General features: G+C 38.1%; 1 protein-coding gene across 1 annotated transcript in view; it reads right to left on the minus strand.

Moving 5' to 3' along the window:
- Positions 1–487: 487 nt before the first annotated feature.
- LOC131690073 (nose resistant to fluoxetine protein 6-like) overlaps positions 488–18,789 on the minus strand; it is a 73,875-nt gene continuing 55,573 nt past the window's right edge. Inside the window, exons 4-10 of the mRNA XM_058975570.1 lie at positions 11,116–11,466; positions 10,660–10,935; positions 9,815–10,060; positions 9,176–9,401; positions 8,906–9,080; positions 1,263–1,405; positions 488–1,115 (exon numbers count right to left, since the gene is read on the minus strand). Coding sequence (XP_058831553.1) covers positions 918–1,115; positions 1,263–1,405; positions 8,906–9,080; positions 9,176–9,401; positions 9,815–10,060; positions 10,660–10,935; positions 11,116–11,466 — 1,615 coding nt within the window. The 3' untranslated portion in view covers positions 488–917. The remainder of the gene's footprint in view (positions 1,116–1,262; positions 1,406–8,905; positions 9,081–9,175; positions 9,402–9,814; positions 10,061–10,659; positions 10,936–11,115; positions 11,467–18,789) is intronic.

Below are 18,789 nucleotides of genomic sequence, written 5' to 3' on the forward strand. Positions count from 1 at the left end.
ATACTTGGTCGTTTCCTTGAAGCATATGATCATCATACCATCAGCACACGCGCATTTGTTGCTTCCAAATATGCGACCCACTTCAGTGATGATCGGGTCGGGATTCAAGATTGTCGCGACACCATTGCAAAAATTGTGCACCAGACAGCATGACGCTCGAAAGAGCAAGCAAACATCAAATATGTATTATATAAGCGAAAAAAATGACACTATTTCTGCTATCCACACCACTTTCGTCAACATCGTCAACTTAGCGACAGACCGCACTCCGATTAGACGAACGATTGAATCATCGTGTTTTTTTTTCTTGTTACCTTTTGTTCTCACCTACTGCGGTCACGATCAAACAAAGTTGCGCGAATATTAGCAAACCACGAACAAAGGAGAGTTGAAGATAATATAATAATTAGCAAATGATGCTAACGATCATTGACACCAGATGGGTTGGTGATAATTGAAAAAAAAATCAGAACTTTTCGTCTCTGTCACTTAGGTGTGGTGAGGTTTTCCATCGTCTTTATTTCACTTTCGATCAACAGAAGTGCTACTTTGTGCTAGTTACTCTTTTCTTGCCATGCTTTCAGGAACATCTAATTACACTTGCGTCTGTTAAATAGTTAAATAAAATTCTCCTTCTTACTGTATAATAAATAGTACTAGACAGTGTCCCTATCGAATAGTTGTATAAAAAATCATTACAAGTACACAATACCCATTCATGTAAAAAAGAAAATATTTCCCAAAAACTAAGATTTCAGCAAATTGGTTATCACAACATCTAACCCTATGTGTTTTTCTCCTCTGTCAAATTTGTTGCTTGCACCGCTGTTGAAATAGCTATTTCCTTTCATTGGAATTGTATTTCTAATATGAAATGCTATTTGGTGTTACCTGACTGGAAAAAAATTAACATCCATTCAATCCACTTTCTTTCCCTGAGATATTGGGGACGATGTTGCACTCGTAGGGTCGCCCAACGTCGCAGCTGCCACCCGTGGTTTCTTTTTCAATTTCAAAATTTCATTCGCTATCGTGCAGTAGGGAATCTCGAACAGAACCGTGAAAGCCACAGCAACCAGGTAGGACAGCAACGTGACACCCAGAGCCATAACAATCTATTATGGACGGGTCAAGCACCGAGGATGAAAGAAAGAAATAGAAATATCAAACAATACCGTTTAACGAAAAATGCGAGATTCTATGCAACACGCCAACCAATTAACGGGCAGGTGCTAAATCGGGGTGCGCGGACACGAACTTACCGCAAGAATGGGATCCGCATTGATACTACGGTCGGAGAATCCAAAAATGGCGGTGATTATCAGGGGATTGACCAGATAGATTCCGTACGTCAGTTTATTGATGTGAATGAAAAATTTCGATGACAGGAGCCGGATAACTGCATCTGTTTGGGAAAAAAAATCCAACAATGTAGATCAAATATTCGTTAACTTGCTGACTCTCTACATCATAACCCTTCGCTGAAGACCGTTTCACATTTCAGGAAAACTGTCTTGTTTTTTTTAATGTGTTCTATTTTACTTGTTGTTCGATTTATTGGACGAATGGTATTTCTTTTTGATTTTCTTCTGGTTTTCATACCGTTGACAATTCTGTATCCAGTTATGCTTTTCACACCGAATTGCATTCGTAAAATTTGTGATAATATTAAATTTTATCTTCTTCTTTTACTTCAATATAATTCCACTATCTCTATCTCTATCTCTATCTCTATCTCTATCTCTATCTCTATCTCTATCTCTATCTCTATCTCTATCTCTATCTCTATCTCTATCTCTATCTCTATCTCTATCTCTATCTCTATCTCTATCTCTATCTCTATCTCTATCTCTATCTCTATCTCTATCTCTATCTCTATCTCTATCTCTATCTCTATCTCTATCTCTATCTCTATCTCTATCTCTATCTCTATCTCTATCTCTATCTCTATCTCTATCTCTATCTCTATCTCTATCTCTATCTCTATCTCTATCTCTATCTCTATCTCTATCTCTATCTCTATCTCTATCTCTATCTCTATCTCTATCTCTATCTCTATCTCTATCTCTATCTCTATCTCTATCTCTATCTCTATCTCTATCTCTATCTCTATCTCTATCTCTATCTCTATCTCTATCTCTATCTCTATCTCTATCTCTATCTCTATCTCTATCTCTATCTCTATCTCTATCTCTATCTCTATCTCTATCTCTATCTCTATCTCTATCTCTATCTCTATCTCTATCTCTATCTCTATCTCTATCTCTATCTCTATCTCTATCTCTATCTCTATCTCTATCTCTATCTCTATCTCTATCTCTATCTCTATCTCTATCTCTATCTCTATCTCTATCTCTATCTCTATCTCTATCTCTATCTCTATCTCTATCTCTATCTCTATCTCTATCTCTATCTCTATCTCTATCTCTATCTCTATCTCTATCTCTATCTCTATCTCTATCTCTATCTCTATCTCTATCTCTATCTCTATCTCTATCTCTATCTCTATCTCTATCTCTATCTCTATCTCTATCTCTATCTCTATCTCTATCTCTATCTCTATCTCTATCTCTATCTCTATCTCTATCTCTATCTCTATCTCTATCTCTATCTCTATCTCTATCTCTATCTCTATCTCTATCTCTATCTCTATCTCTATCTCTATCTCTATCTCTATCTCTATCTCTATCTCTATCTCTATCTCTATCTCTATCTCTATCTCTATCTCTATCTCTATCTCTATCTCTATCTCTATCTCTATCTCTATCTCTATCTCTATCTCTATCTCTATCTCTATCTCTATCTCTATCTCTATCTCTATCTCTATCTCTATCTCTATCTCTATCTCTATCTCTATCTCTATCTCTATCTCTATCTCTATCTCTATCTCTATCTCTATCTCTATCTCTATCTCTATCTCTATCTCTATCTCTATCTCTATCTCTATCTCTATCTCTATCTGCATCTGTATCTGTATCTGTATCACTACTACCTCTCTGCCTTCAGATTATCTGTCATTCTTCCTTCTTCATTTCATGAGCAGATTCACCAAGTCCTATTCCCTTCAAAATTTTAACGCTATCAACATTTCACTTCCTTAAATCCTATCAATTTGATGCGAAGAATTCTATTAACCGCGAATAAGGTTAAAAAATCTAACACCCTAGCGATGGCGCATATTGAGGTGGCTCAATACTTCGCTGCCACCATCACATTTGTATAGTTTACTTAAAAATAAAATCTGTTTCCAAGGTTAGTCCGAACATGCGGGAAATACATTGCACTTAATGGTTCTATTATAGAGCTTCGATTTAATGACACAGCATTTCATTAAATAATTTTCCAAAAACTTTGCCCAAATCCTGAGTCCTTGTCAAGTTTAACATCTAAATAATTCTGCTGAACCGAAATTCTTTACTATTCAATTCGTAGGAATCATTGATATAGTAACAACGCTATTGCCTAAACAGTTCTGCGATGGCTTAAAATTTCAAGGTGATTTGATTTATGGTTCATGAATACGATTTACGGTTTACGATTTACGTTTTGCGATTTAAGATTTAAGATTCACGTTTAAAAATTTTATTTTACATTTTCTGCTTTCTTGTTTTTCTGTTTTCGCCTTTCCTGTTTTCTCGTTATTTTTCTGTTTGCTTCTATTTTTCTGTTCTGTTTTACTGTTTTTGGTTCTTATGTTTTTCTGTTTTTCTCTTTCTCTCAATTTCTCTTTTTATTTTCTTCTCTTTTTTATGCACTGTTTTTCCTGTTTTCGTGTTTTCTTATTTTTCTGTTTTTCTGTATTTTAATTATCCTGTTTTTCTTTATGTATATTTTTCTTGTTTCTGTTTTTGAATTTTCCTTTTTCTGTTTTCTTGTTTTCATTTTTGTTGTTGTCTTGTTTTCTTGATTTCTTGTTTTCTTGTTTTCTTGTTTTCTTGTTTTCTTGTTTTCTTGTTTTCTTGTTTTCTTGTTTTCTTGTTTTCTTGTTTTCTTGTTTTCTTGTTTTCTTGTTTTCTTGTTTTCTTGTTTTCTTGTCTTCTTGTTTTCTTGTTTTCTTGTTTTCTTGTTTTCTTGTTTTCTTGTTTTCTTGTTTTCTTGTTTTCTTGTTTTCTTGTTTTCTTGTTTTCTTGTTTTCTTGTTTTCTTGTTTTCTTGTTTTCTTGTTTTCTTGTTTTCTTGTTTTCTTGTTTTCTTGTTTTCTTGTTTTCTTGTTTTCTTGTTTTCTTGTTTTCTTGTTTTCTTGTTTTCTTGTTTTCTTGTTTTCTTGTTTTCTTGTTTTCTTGTTTTCTTGTTTTCTTGTTTTCTTGTTTTCTTGTTTTCTTGTTTTCTTGTTTTCTTGTTTTCTTGTTTTCTTGTTTTCTTGTTTTCTTGTTTTCTTGTTTTCTTGTTTTCTTGTTTTCTTGTTTTCTTGTTTTCTTGTTTTCTTGTTTTCTTGTTTTCTTGTTTTCTTGTTTTCTTGTTTTCTTGTTTTCTTGTTTTCTTGTTTTCTTGTTTTCTTGTTTTCTTGTTTTCTTGTTTTCTTGTTTTCTTGTTTTCTTGTTTTCTTGTTTTCTTGTTTTCTTGTTTTCTTGTTTTCTTGTTTTCTTGTTTTCTTGTTTTCTTGTTTTCTTGTTTTCTTGTTTTCTTGTTTTCTTGTTTTCTTGTTTTCTTGTTTTCTTGTTTTCTTGTTTTCTTGTTTTCTTGTTTTCTTGTTTTCTTGTTTTCTTGTTTTCTTGTTTTCTTGTTTTCTTGTTTTCTTGTTTTCTTGTTTTCTTGTTTTCTTGTTTTCTTGTTTTCTTGTTTTCTTGTTTTCTTGTTTTCTTGTTTTCTTGTTTTCTTGTTTTCTTGTTTTCTTGTTTTCTTGTTTTCTTGTTTTCTTGTTTTCTTGTTTTCTTGTTTTCTTGTTTTCTTGTTTTCTTGTTTTCTTGTTTTCTTGTTTTTTTGTTTTCTTGTTTTCTTGTTTTCTTGTTTTCTTGTTTTCTTGTTTTCTTGTTTTCTTGTTTTCTTGTTTTCTTGTTTTCTTGTTTTCTTGTTTTCTTGTTTTCTTGTTCTCTTGTTTTCTTGTTTTCTTGTTTTCTTGTTTTCTTGTTTTCTTGTTTTCTTGTTTTCTTGTTTTCTTGTTTTATTGTTTTATTGTTTTCTTGTTTTCTTGTTTTCTTGTTTTCTTGTTTTCTTGTTTTCTTGTTTTCTTGTTTTCTTGTTTTCTTGTTTTCTTGTTTTCTTGTTTTCTTGTTTTCTTGTTTTCTTGTTTTCTTGTTTTCTTGTTTTCTTGTTTTCTTGTTTTCTTGTTTTCTTGTTTTCTTGTTTTCTTGTTTTCTTGTTTTCTTGTTTTCTTGTTTTCTTGTTTTCTTGTTTTCTTGTTTTCTTGTTTTCTTGTTTTCTTGTTTTCTTGTTTTCTTGTTTTCTTGTTTTCTTGTTTTCTTGTTTTCTTGTTTTCTTGTTTCTTGTTTTCTTGTTTTCTTGTTTTCTTGTTTTCTTGTTTTCTTGTTTTCTTGTTTTCTTGTTTTCTTGTTTTCTTGTTTTCTTGTTTTCTTGTTTTCTTGTTTTCTTGTTTTCTTGTTTTCTTGTTTTCTTGTTTTCTTGTTTTCTTGTTTTCTTGTTTTCTTGTTTTCTTGTTTTCTTGTTTTCTTGTTTTCTTGTTTTCTTGTTTTCTTGTTTTCTTGTTTTCTTGTTTTCTTGTTTTCTTGTTTTCTTGTTTTCTTGTTTTCTTGTTTTCTTGTTTTCTTGTTTTCTTGTTTTCTTGTTTTCTTGTTTTCTTGTTTTCTTGTTTTCTTGTTTTCTTGTTTTCTTGTTTTCTTGTTTTCTTGTTTTCTTGTTTTCTTGTTTTCTTGTTTTCTTGTTTTCTTGTTTTCTTGTTTTCTTGTTTTCTTGTTTTCTTGTTTTCTTGTTTTCTTGTTTTCTTGTTTTCTTGTTTTCTTGTTTTCTTGTTTTCTTGTTTTCTTGTTTTCTTGTTTTCTTGTTTTCTTGTTTTCTTGTTTTCTTGTTTTCTTGTTTTCTTGTTTTCTTGTTTTCTTGTTTTCTTGTTTTCTTGTTTTCTTGTTTTCTTGTTTTCTTGTTTTCTTGTTTTCTTGTTTTCTTGTTTTCTTGTTTTCTTGTTTTCTTGTTTTCTTGTTTTCTTGTTTTCTTGTTTTCTTGTTTTCTTGTTTTCTTGTTTTCTTGTTTTCTTGTTTTCTTGTTTTCTTGTTTTCTTGTTTTCTTGTTTTCTTGTTTTCTTGTTTTCTTGTTTTCTTGTTTTCTTGTTTTCTTGTTTTCTTGTTTTCTTGTTTTCTTGTTTTCTTGTTTTCTTGTTTTCTTGTTTTCTTGTTTTCTTGTTTTCTTGTTTTCTTGTTTTCTTGTTTTCTTGTTTTCTTGTTTTCTTGTTTTCTTGTTTTCTTGTTTTCTTGTTTTCTTGTTTTCTTGTTTTCTTGTTTTCTTGTTTTCTTGTTTTCTTGTTTTCTTGTTTTCTTGTTTTCTTGTTTTCTTGTTTTCTTGTTTTCTTGTTTTCTTGTTTTCTTGTTTTCTTGTTTTCTTGTTTTCTTGTTTTCTTGTTTTCTTGTTTTCTTGTTTTCTTGTTTTCTTGTTTTCTTGTTTTCTTGTTTTCTTGTTTTCTTGTTTTCTTGTTTTCTTGTTTTCTTGTTTTCTAGTTTTCTTGTTTTCTTGTTTTCTTGTTTTCTTGTTTTCTTGTTTTCTTGTTTTCTTGTTTTCTTGTTTTCTTGTTTTCTTGTTTTCTTGTTTTCTTGTTTTCTTGTTTTCTTGTTTTCTTGTTTTCTTGTTTTCTTGTTTTCTTGTTTTCTTGTTTTCTTGTTTTCTTGTTTTCTTGTTTTCTTGTTTTCTTGTTTTCTTGTTTTCTTGTTTTCTTGTTTTCTTGTTTTCTTGTTTTCTTGTTTTCTTGCTTTCTTGTTTTCTTGTTTTCTTGTTTTCTTGTTTGCTTGTTTGCTTGTTTTCTTGTTTTCTTTTTTTCTTGTTTCCTTGTTTTCTTGTTTTCTTGTTTTCTTGTTTTCTTGTTCTCTTGTTTTCTTGTTTTCTTATTGTCTTGTTTCCTTGTTTTACTTTTTCCGCGTTTTTTCTGTTTTTCTCTTTTCCTGTTCTTCTCTTTTTATGTTTTTCTATTTGTCTTTTTGTCTCTTTTTTTCGGTTTTTCAATTTTCCTGTTTTTTGTTACACTGTTTGTCTAGTTTTCTTTTCTTTGTTTTCCTGTTTTCTATTTTGCAGTTTCTCCGTTTTTCTGCTTTCCTCCTTTGTATTTTTAAATTTTTGTTTTGTTTTCTGTCTTTCTGTTTTTCGGTTCTTCTGGTATTCTGTTTTTCTGCTTTTCTGTTTTTCTGTTTTTTTATTTTCTGCTCCTCTGGCTTCCTGTTTTTTTTTTGGTTTCTTCTTTTCCTGTTCTTCTGTTTTTGTTTTCATTTTCTGTTTTTCTCCTTCTCTTTTTCTGCTCTTCTGTTTTTTCTGGTTTTTGTTTATGTAATTTGCTGTTTTTGTGTTTTGGTGTATTTCTGTTTTCATTATTTTTCCCTTTTTCTTGTTTCGTGTTTTTATATTTTACTGTTTTTCTGTCCTTCTGTTTTTTTTTGTTTTCTGCTTCTCTATTTTTATGTTTTTTAATTTTTATGTTTTCCCTTTTTGTGTTTTTTTATGTTTCTGTTTTGCTATTTTCCAGTTCTCCTGTTGTATGTTTTTTGTAGCTTTGCTGTTTTTGGCTTTTCCTTTCTCTAGTTTTCCTGCTTAGGCTAACATTTAGTTGTTTTTTTCTGTTTTACTTGTAGATGTTTTCTGTTTCTGTGTTTCTTTTTTTCTGTATTTGTTTTTCTGTTTTTATGTATTTCTGGTTTTCTGTTTTTGTTTGCTTTTCCTGTTTTTTTCTCTTTTTCTGTTTTTGTGTTAATCTGTTTTTCTCTTTTTCTGTTCTTTTGTTCTTCTGTTTTTCAGTTTCCCCGTTTTTCTATTTTTGGGTTTTACTGTTTTCTGGTTTCTAGTTTTCTTCTTTTGTTGTTTTTAAGTTAATGTTTTGTTTTTTCGTTTTTCTGGTTTTGTGTTTTCCTGTGTTTCTGTTTCTCTGTTTTCGTGTTTTCTGTTCATCTGTTTTTGTTTTCCTGGTTTTTTGCTTTTTATGTTTTTATGTTGCGGTGTTTTTCTGTTTTTGTGTTTTCCTCTTTTTCCAATTTTGTGTTTTTTGTTTTCCTGTCTTTGTGTTTCTGTTTTTCTATTTTTCTGTTTGTCCGTTTATTTTGATTTTTTGTTTCTCTATTTACCTGTTTTTCAATTTTTCTACTTTTTCTGAATTTCCTTTTTTGTGTTTTTCTAGTTTTCTCTTTTTCTGGTTTTTTGTTTTTTTCTGATTTTGTGGCTTTGTATTTTTTATGCTATATTTCTCCTTAGTGGAGAACAATTTTGACATTTTTCTCCATTACTGAAAAAATCGTTTAAACCATCTTTGCGCGTGAAGAGCACAAAACCTACAACTGAATTAGTTATGGAATTTGCAGGACATAACGCTTGACTAGAGGTTTATTCAGGAACACAAATTTTGTCTCCGTTTTTGGAGGTAGCGTCAATCCGGTGCTAGTTTAGTCCTGTTACTAGGTTAGTGTTGAATTCTTATGAGACGAAGTCGAAGCGCAAATTGCATAACTAATTTGTGTTTTGCTGTTTTTCTATTTTTTGTTTTTCTGTTTTTTATGTTCGCCTAATATTTCTGTTTTTCTGCTTTTCTGGTTTGCAGTTTTTCTGTTTTCGGTATTCCTATTTTTCTGTTTTTATGCTTTTGTGTTTTCTTGTTTTTCTCCTTTTTGTTTTTCTGGGTATCTGTTCTTATACTTTTCTAGTTTGTTGGTTTCCTGGTTTCCTGGTTTTCTGGTATAAAAATAGCATTTATACTGGATCAGAGAGGTTAAAGTTTGCGTATCGCACCATTTTCCCCTGATTATTATTAAATGTCACCCGATACTCACTCGAATAACCAGTAGCGTTGGCAACGATTATCCAACAGGTCGCCCATGCTACTAGGATCCGCACCACTACCATCACTGTCGACGCCAGCGGGAACGGAAAATCCCGCTTAATTGTGCAGTGCATGCTCACTATCAAAGCAATGCATGCAAGGACCCAATACTTGCGGTATTGTTTCTGAAAATACAGTACAAATTGCGGCACCGATATCAATTAGTGTGGACGAAAAAAAAAATGACTATCAATTAAGGGACACTTAAAGCCAGACCTACCTTGGTGAACGAAAGCTCTCCGCGAGTCGCCGACAGCAGCCAGCCAAAGTAGACCCCCACCACGTAGGGAGACACACGGACCCAGGGGGCAATGTACAGCGCACTGCCGGTATTGTAGAGCACATCGTATGACGGCACAAAATGATGCATCAACGTAATGGCCATGCTGAACACGAACGTCCCAACCGCCGAAATCACGAAGATCGACTTGCCCAGCTTGGTGTTCCTGAAGAGTACGGAGGGGGTTGGTCACAGAGTAAGTCCAGTTGAGAAGAGCCGGTATGGCACGAAAGCGAAAACGGGTGCGAAACATGAAACCAGTAAAAACAGTAACAGAAAGAAAGAAAGAGGAAGAAGGAAAGAACAGAAAAAGCAATGTCATGATTGCGACCTTTGCACAGAAAAAAGCTCCGTTGGGTGTCTAGCGCTGGAAGGTGGCGGTGATGGTGGTGGGTGGTAGGATTAATGTTACCGCCTGAATGAATGATTGGGTGGAACATGAAGTAGGTAACGAGAGTGAAATGTGATGTGATCGTTGCTATGCATGGCAGAGAGAGAGGAGAAAAAAATTATTCCAAAAAAGTAGAATTGTATCGTGAGAAGCAGCGGTAAATATTCGTGTAGGTTGGTAAGACGAACCTGGCGTAGACGAAGAGAAGTGCGACGGAGATGATGTAATATTGCATCTCGCAAGCCAATGACCAAGTCCAGTTCAGACAGAGATCGTCGATGTCGAAAAGGTTTTGAATGTAGAGCACGTTTCGCCACCAGTAGCGCTGGCAGCAGAGATCACTTCGCTCGTGTACCCAGAACTTGGAGGTGTCCACTAGGTAGCTCGTCATCAGTTCGCCGATCGCCGTGATCATTAGGTACAGCGGGGACAGTCTGAAATTGATCAAATGTAGGGAAAAAAGGTGTCTAGTTACGGACGATATTGGGAAAAGGGTTCCCCTTTGTTTCTAGTTTCTAGACGTTCGAAGGTCACTGACATAACCTTGATTAGTAAATGATTGTGTTTGATCTTGTTTTTTCGAAATGCTATAGCGTGTTTGAAAAGAATTAGAAAGTCTATTGTCACATCGTTTTCAAAACTGATTAAAGTTTTTGAATACCACGACTGTGTTTAGTTAGTATATAGTGTAGTACTTATATTATCATTTGAACTAGTATCTGTAATCGGGTAGCTGCCATGTGAAGTCAATCCTAAGTCATCTATCGTGCAGCACATGTCATATGTCACATTCGGTCAATTATTCCATTATTCCACCGATTGTCAGTTATATTGAAACGCATGGTCTATTCAAAATTGCTTCCGCTTTGCGTCTTGTCTGGTATCCCGATCAGAAACACATAACAGAAATATTTCAAAACTATATCTCGGATTGTTACTAACGAGACCTAATTTATAACACAATATGTTACAAAAATTGTGTTCTGTTATAATCTTGTTATTTCATTCTGATCGGGATATCATCACAAAATACCTTAGATATCGCTGGATAACCATTTTCCCGTACAGCTTCGTGTTCTGCCAGTAACCGTTAACCTTGATCTCCTCTACCCGATCACGATTTTGGATGAAATTGTACGTGACCAGGAAGCCGCTGATGGCGAAAAACGCATCGACCAGCAGCGGAGCATTGCTGACCAACTGATAGCGAATCTGTTCGGCGTAGTGGAACATCACCGCCGGGTTGTTGATGGTGAAAAAGGTATACCACTGCATGTGGAAGCACAGTATCAGAAAGCAGGAGATGGACCTAGAGCGGAGGGGGATAAAAAATTACATCGTTAAGCTGCGCCTGCGGTGGATTGGATAGGATCGGTCGGTGAGTGTGATTTGTTATTATTCGAGAGAATGGATGAGGATCGTTGGGAGGTGGCGGTTTTTGTCTGTATGTCCCCCGTCGCCGCAGGGCGTTCAGGGTTAGGCTATTTACTTGATACCGCAGATCACGGGCAACGACCGGGGGCCAATATCGGTACGGAATACGGTGGCGAGGTTTTTGCGCACGTTGAAGCTGTCGATGACCTTGGCGGCGAACGAGGTCTCTTTAGGGGCTACAGGTGCCGGTTGAACGTTGGTTTCCTTCATTCTCTCGTCGTCGTTTGGAGCTGATGGCGATGAACTACCATCGGAAGGTGAGTAGCTTTTAGCAGTACCGTTTGGCACTGCACTATAGGTCGAATCGTTTTTGACAGCCGTGGTGGATGATGCATTTCTTTCGTTGAGCTGCTGCTCGCGACTCTGAGCCAAAAACACCAGCAACGCAGTCAATGCCAGGGATATGCTGTTGGTAATGGAGAAAATCAAGATTATGATAAATTTTGTTTGACAAATATGTTTTCTACTGTTTGCCAATGCTCACAAAAACATTAGTTTTTAGCTTAATTTCAACGACGTTCAATTGGTTAGAGATTATTAAATAGGGAAAGTAGCGAAAAGTGTAGAGCCGTTGTAATTATGTGGGAATGAAATTGTGAAAATATACAGATCTGAAAACTAATAGTAGGGGAACATGCGGAGACTTGACCTAGCGCAAAATTCTATTTTTGGCTATGGTGTCTTCTATTCGATTCTGAATTTTTTTTTCAAAAATATTTTTATACTTGTTTGGATCCCTTAAGGTAATTTAAAAAGTTTGGAATGAAAAATCCTTTCCTTACTGAAAATATTACGTGATTAATAAATTTGCATTAAATGATGTAATTTTTTATCAAACTTTGTATGGACATATCTACTCGACTACTAAGTATTGTTAATGTACTAATATACCATCTTAATCTTTGTAAAGCGGTGAAATGATTTTACATAAATTGGAACTTAGGAATAGTTATTACTAGAATTTGAATATCATTGAACGCAATAACTAATATTGGGAGACTTGGCCAAGATTTTATGGGGAGACTTGACCAAGTGGCAATTAGCTGAAGAAATATACACTTCCTGATATTTAGTATGCTTTGGTATCTACTATTAATGTTAATCACGCCATAAAAAATCCCACCTCAAACATAAGTCTTTGTATTTTAGTATTGGTAAACAAAGTTAACAATAGTAGGACTGATTTCGTGATGGGTGAACATGCAATGCAAGCAGTACAGTTAATCCTTAAAAAAATGCATTAAAAAAATCGAAATTTATCAAATGCAACCCTTTTATATATTTTACTGCTACCTAAAGGTCTCGACAATATGGAAAAAAATAATTACAGTATGTTTTATGTCATAGTTTTTTGTTATGATTTTTCAAAATTCTCTGGTTCAAGTCTCCCCGCAGTAGGGAGACTTGACCAAAAAAAACGATCTCAGAAAAACTTTTGTAACTTTTCAAAAATTAAATTAAAAATTCTGCAAAAAATCATGAAGACGCACAATAACTGTGCACATTATATCTCAATGACTTTTTAGGGATTGATGGCTGTTGCGACCAATGATTGCACAAACTCGCCTGCGTTTTGGGCCAATGATTACTAGGCAGAATAGTGTACAAATCTAGCACGCATCCGCATCCCTATTGTATCATACAGCCGATGCACAGGGGAGCGCACCACGGTGATTTTATGCACTTTCGAAAGATCACTATCGCGACTTGTGGTACATGCAAAATTGACTTGATTATTTAAGTAATACTGATAAAGATTTCATGCCTTAAATATTTTTATTGCTCTTCGGGCACAAACGGCGTGATCGACGGACTGATCTGAACTGACTGCTCTGGCGGTAAGTAGTATACCCGAACCATCGTAATTACTATCCGCATCGATATGCGTGTTTGTGTGAGATAGATAAGGGTTTGGCTACTGGCTCGAACGTACGCTACACCGCTCCAATGCGATAGTTCGGTTTTCATGCTACACAGGCATTGCATTTATCGCTCATATGGGTAAATGCGCCCGGATAGTTTGCTACTGCGACAATAAAAACTCACATTTTCACACGAAAAGTTATTGGCACTCACAAAACTTTTCCGGATAAATACAACGTGTTATTTCTCCGGATAAATAAAACAGCCGGAGAATAAGTGAATGAGTTTATCATGGTATGCTTTTTGCGTTCCCTGCTTTGCTGTCGTTATTCCAAAACACGATAAAACAAGTCTATCATACTTCTTTGCCGCTTTTCTTTGTAATTAAGTGTATTTTTTGAAGTTTTTATCGATTTTCACGAAATTAAAATTTTATCACCTTCTCCGGTGAGAAGGAAAAAGTCAAATAAATTTTATCCGGAAAATCATTCTCACGCTATTTGTGGAGACGGAGAATTTTGCGACTCATCTTATCTCGGAAAAGTTGGACATCGGATAAGCTACTTCTCGCGTGAGTGAGAGAGAATTACAATCCCTGATGCTACAATATCGCCACCACCTTTGAAAACTGAAATTTTCAAACATCTTAATTCTAAAAAATATCACACAATAACAAATTGAATCAGCTTATACTAATTAAACATGAAGTAATAATCTTAATTTAGTGAGTTCCTGCTTGGTGATCGTCTAGAATTTCCGTAGGACTGGTTGTGGGCTGAATGTCCTCTTGCGGTAATCGTTCTCCTCCGCCGGCAGCAAACAGATTCTGGTGATAGGTCTCGTGATGACTCCTCGACTGGTACGCAGTGAAACGACTCGCACCAGATCATCTCTACCAGGGTGAACTGCAATTATTCTGGCAAGCGGCCACTTCACCGGCATCTGCAACTCATCCATTAGGACAACCAATCTGCCTGGCTGTATATCGGCATTGGGATGGCAGGTTTTGGTGTCCCGCTGCAATTCATGTAGATACTCCGTCCTCCAGTGATGCCAGAACTGTTGGTATGTACGTTGAAGGCGTTGGTAGTGGTCTAGCCGGTTTAGTGGCGTTCGGCAAAGATACGGTTCTGCTAAAGAATGCATAGTGCCCCCGATTAAAAAATGTGCGGGAGTAATTGCTAAGATGTCGTTCGGGTCCTCACTTAGCGGAACGATGGGGCGCGAGTTCATGCTGGCCTCTATTTGCGTAAGTACCGTAGCCAGGTCTTCGAAGGACAGTTTAGAGCTTCCGAGTTGACGGTATAGCTGGCGCTTGGCCACTTTTACAGCCGCCTCCCACAGTCCTCCAAAATGTGGGGCTTTCGGTGGGTTGAAATGCCAGGTGATTCGTTCGCAGGTGCGATCTGAAGTGATGTTGTGCATTTGCGTCTCATCCTGCAGCATTCGGTAAACCTCCTCTAGCTCGTTGGCGGCGCCTTCAAATTTTTTTCCGTTATAGGAATACATGTCGGTCGGACGTCCTCGGCGAGCGATGAATCGACGAAGTGCGGACAGGAAGGCTTGCGTCGACAAGTCGCTCACCAGCTCTATATGTACTGCTTTGGTACAGAAGCAGACAAAAATGCAAATGTATGCCTTCATTGCAGCAGCTCGTTTGTGTACCGGCTTCAGATACACTGGTCCAGCGTAATCAACCCCCGAAACGGCAAACGGTTGGCTGCGTTGTCGGTGCGGGATTGGCTCGGGCGCATCGGTAGCAACTGCGAAGGACACTTTGGACAAGTCGTCGGCCGTGCACTGGCCAATACTTTTCTCGCATGGCAGCGAGGGTTAGGCGGCCCCCACCGTGAATGAGAGTTAGGTGATAGGATTTGGCAATAAGCCGGGATAGAAGATGATTGCTTGGCAGTAATACAGAATGTTTGATAAGGAATGGCTGGTCTGAAAGCCTCAGTTTCCCCCCTACTCTAACGATTCCCTCAGGGTCAATGAACGGAGCCAATGAACGAATAGGCGAACGTTTTGCGACTGTTTTATTGTGTCGCCTTTCTCTAATTTCATCGTGAAATGCGTCCGCCTGTACGAGTTTAACAATTGTCCTTTCTGCAACGTTTAGGTGATCTGTAGTTAGAGAAATGCTAGGTAGTGATCCAGTGAAAGGAAGTGGTTATGTACGAGTCTTGTTTCGTAGATTGGTGAGGAACCGTAAAATGTACGCGGTCGATCTGAGCAGGCGTTCGTACGAGGAGAATCTAACGAAGATTGGGTTTACGGAGTTTGGTACAACTTGGATTCTAGCTACTGCAACAATGACCTTTCGTCGTTCCTTCCCGTCTGCTGGATACTCGGATAATTTGGTGGCAGGCCATTCTGCTTCTGGGCGGAATAACCATTCCGGGCCATGATTCCATATTTTGCTTGTGACAAAATCGTCAACGTGCATGCCACGGGATAGAAGGTCCGCTAGATTCTCCGTTCCTGCGACGTGATTCCAAAATGCTCCATGGGTTAAAGTTTGGATTTCCGATACCCGGTTTGCCACAAAGGTTTTCCATGTACTGGGAGGAGCACGAAGCCACTGAAGGGTTACTGTGGAATCAGACCAAAAATACGAGCTTGCTAACGGAATCTGGAGAGCCTCAACTATTCGGTTATGCAGTTTCGCTCCAACCTCAGCAGCACACAGTTCTAAACGCGGTAGCGAGATTTTCTTTAACGGAGCTACTCGAGATTTGGATGCTAGGAGCTGTACACGAACCTGTCCGGAAGAATCGACATATCTTACATACGCACACGCCCCATACGCTGATTCCGATGCGCCACAGAACGTATGAAGTTGGATGGTCGACTTTGGTAGAAGTGCATAACGACTGACACGAAAATCGGCAATTTTTGGGAGTTGCGCCGATAGTTTCTCCCAAGCAGTTGCAATGCAGTCTGGAACTTCTTCATCCCACGAACATGGTAGCAACCATAAGCGTTGCATCAGCATCTTTCCGTTGATGATAATTGGTGAGATTAGCCCCAATGGGTCGAACAGCTGCGAAATCGCTGAAAGTATTGAACGCTTCGTTGGTCGTATCTTGGTGTTGGCGGACCTCGGAGTTGAAGTGGAGGTTGTCTGATTCGGGTTCCCAGGTGATGCCAAGCGTCTTAACTGTTTCGTTCGTGTCGAATTTAATCGCCGATTGTGCGCCAATTTCGTCGGATGACAATCCCGCAAGAACCGGTAGTTGGTTTGATGTCCACTTACGAAGCGCAAAACCGCCTTTGGCCAGAAGCTCACTTAGTTCCGATCTCAATTGGATTGCTTCACTGACAGATTGGGCTCCGTCAATAAAATCGTCCACGTAAAAGCTCTTCCGGAGGGCAGGTTTGCCAAGGGGATAGGCATTACCTTCATCGGATGCAAGTTGCTGCAATGTTCGAGTCGCAAGAAACGACGACGGGCCTAATCCATACGTCACCGTCATAAATTCGTAGCTTTCGATAGGATCTGCTGTATCAAAACGCCACAGAATCCTTTGGTAGGGTGTATCTTCCGGATGGAGGAGGACCTGTCGGTACATTTTAGCGATGTCTCTCACAAGCGCCACAGGAAACGTCCGGAACCGAAGAATTATTGAAAGGAGATCGTCCTGCACCACAGGACCTACTAACAGCGTTGATGGAGAAGCCTGTAGAGGTCTTGGCCGAAGCGTCAAAAACCACTCGCACCTTGGTCGTCGTGCTGGCTTCCTTCACTACCGGGTGATGCGGCAAATATGATGAATTTTGCGTGTCGTCCTCTCGAACACATCGCATATGTCCGAGGGAGAGATATTCCATCATAAATTTATGGTATTCATCCTTCAATTCGGGATTGCGAGCAAGCCGTTTCTTCAGGAGTTGAAAACGTTTTGTTGCCATCGGTTTCGAGGCTCCGATCATCTCGTCAAAGTTTGACCGACGAGGTAGACGGACCATGTAACGTCCTTCTGCATTCCTGGTCGTAGAATCCGAGAACAGTTCCTCGCAACGCTTTTCCTCCAGAGAATAATCAGACCTGGTTTGCAACTCCTCCACCTGCCAGAAACGTTCAACGCTCTCATCTAAAGTGAACAAGTATACAGCTACTATGCTGCATGGGGGAATCCGTCCTGCGGGAGGAACCTTGCTGGTTGAACCGGAAACTAGCCATCCGAAGACACTGTCGATCAGCATCGGGAGTGATTTGGACAGGTTAATTCTACTTGCAGTCTTGAAAAATGAAAAGAAGTGCTCAATTCCCAAAATCATGTCAATTGGTGCACGCTTGTGGAATTGTGGATCTGCGAGGAAAATATTCGGTGGAAGCTTCCAGTGATCAACTGGAATATCATGCGCTGGAAGTTCTGGAGTGACCCGCGGAAGAATCAGGAAATCAGTATCGACGGCGAACTTTTCTTTTCTGGAAAGGACCTTAACGTGCACGGATTCTCTTGCGTTCTGTGGTTGCTCCCCTATTCCTTGAATCAGAACGTTTGTTTTGCTTCGCTTTAGTCGTAGAAGTTGAGCCATGCACTCAGAAATTAAGTTTGGTTGGGATGCGCAATCCAGTAAAGCACGTGCCAAATGCTCTTTGCCATATCGATCGACGACTATAAGGACTGCCGTCAGCATAAAGACATTCTTCTCAACACCTTGTAATGGTAAACTGCAGGTAATTTCCGTTGATTGAATGGATGTAGCAGCGGAAAGGACGGATGATGCGAAATCGCCACTCGGAGATGATACGTTCACATTGGTTGTCAGGCGGGCAGCATAACCAGACGAGGATCGTTCCGGAAGCAGTTTAAGCATAACCGCCTTTCGTTGACTACGCGTAACCTATCAGCATCACTCATCTTCTCGAACTTGGCACACTTTACCAATGGATGGCGCTGTTCGCAAGCATAACACTTGGTAGGTACATTATCGTTTGCAGAACTAGAGGACGATTTCATATGGGAGGAATTGCGATTTGCTGAAACATGGATGTAACATACTGTGGTACCGGTTGAGTATGATTCACTGAAATCGACTCCAATATGCGAATTTGACGATGCAAAAACTCGATCAAGGACTCGTAGGATGGGGTTTCGATTGTAGATGCATGATCCTCCCAGGCCTTGAGAGAATCGTCTGGAAGGCGAACGCACAGCAAGTGTTCCAACATCGTACTCCATGCATTCACTGGTTCTCCAAGCTGCCGCAAAATATTAGTGTGCCGCTCGAAATCATCAACGATCCCGTGTAACGAAGCTGTCGACTCCTTCTTTACCCGATGAATCTCCAGCAATGCCTGCAGATGTCTCTTCTTAAGGAGGTACTCGTTTGCATACCTGGATATCAGTGCCTGCCAAGCCAATGGGTAGTTAATGGCACTGATAGCAAACGATTCAATCACCTGTGCGGCCTCGCCTGAAACCGCCGATTTGAGGTAATGAAACTTTTGGATTGCGGGAACGTCCGGATTTGAGTGGATCAACGCGAGGAATGCATCGTGAAACGCCAACCACTCATTGAAGTCGCCGTTGAATTCTGGCAATGTGATCGTCGGAAGTTTAAGCCTTTTGAGGCTAGAGGAAACCGTAAGGGGGGACGAAAGGGTGGTACTGACAGTGGGAACAGTGGGAGGCAACTTTGAAATCAGACCAGCCTTTATCTTGAAATACTGCCCCTCAAAATTAGAGCGAATTTTAAGGATTTTAAGGACATACCATTGCTTGTCTCCTCAGTACTCTCCAATGCCGATTGGATATCCTCTAGTTCGTGCCAAATCGTGTCTAAATTTTCAAGTCGCAGCGCTACCTCGAGCCTATCCCGATCCTCTTCGTATGCCGCCAGAAATTGTCCTGCTCGT

This window comes from Topomyia yanbarensis, chromosome 3 (genome assembly GCF_030247195.1).
Source record: "Topomyia yanbarensis strain Yona2022 chromosome 3, ASM3024719v1, whole genome shotgun sequence".
Taxonomy (NCBI): domain Eukaryota; kingdom Metazoa; phylum Arthropoda; class Insecta; order Diptera; family Culicidae; genus Topomyia; species Topomyia yanbarensis.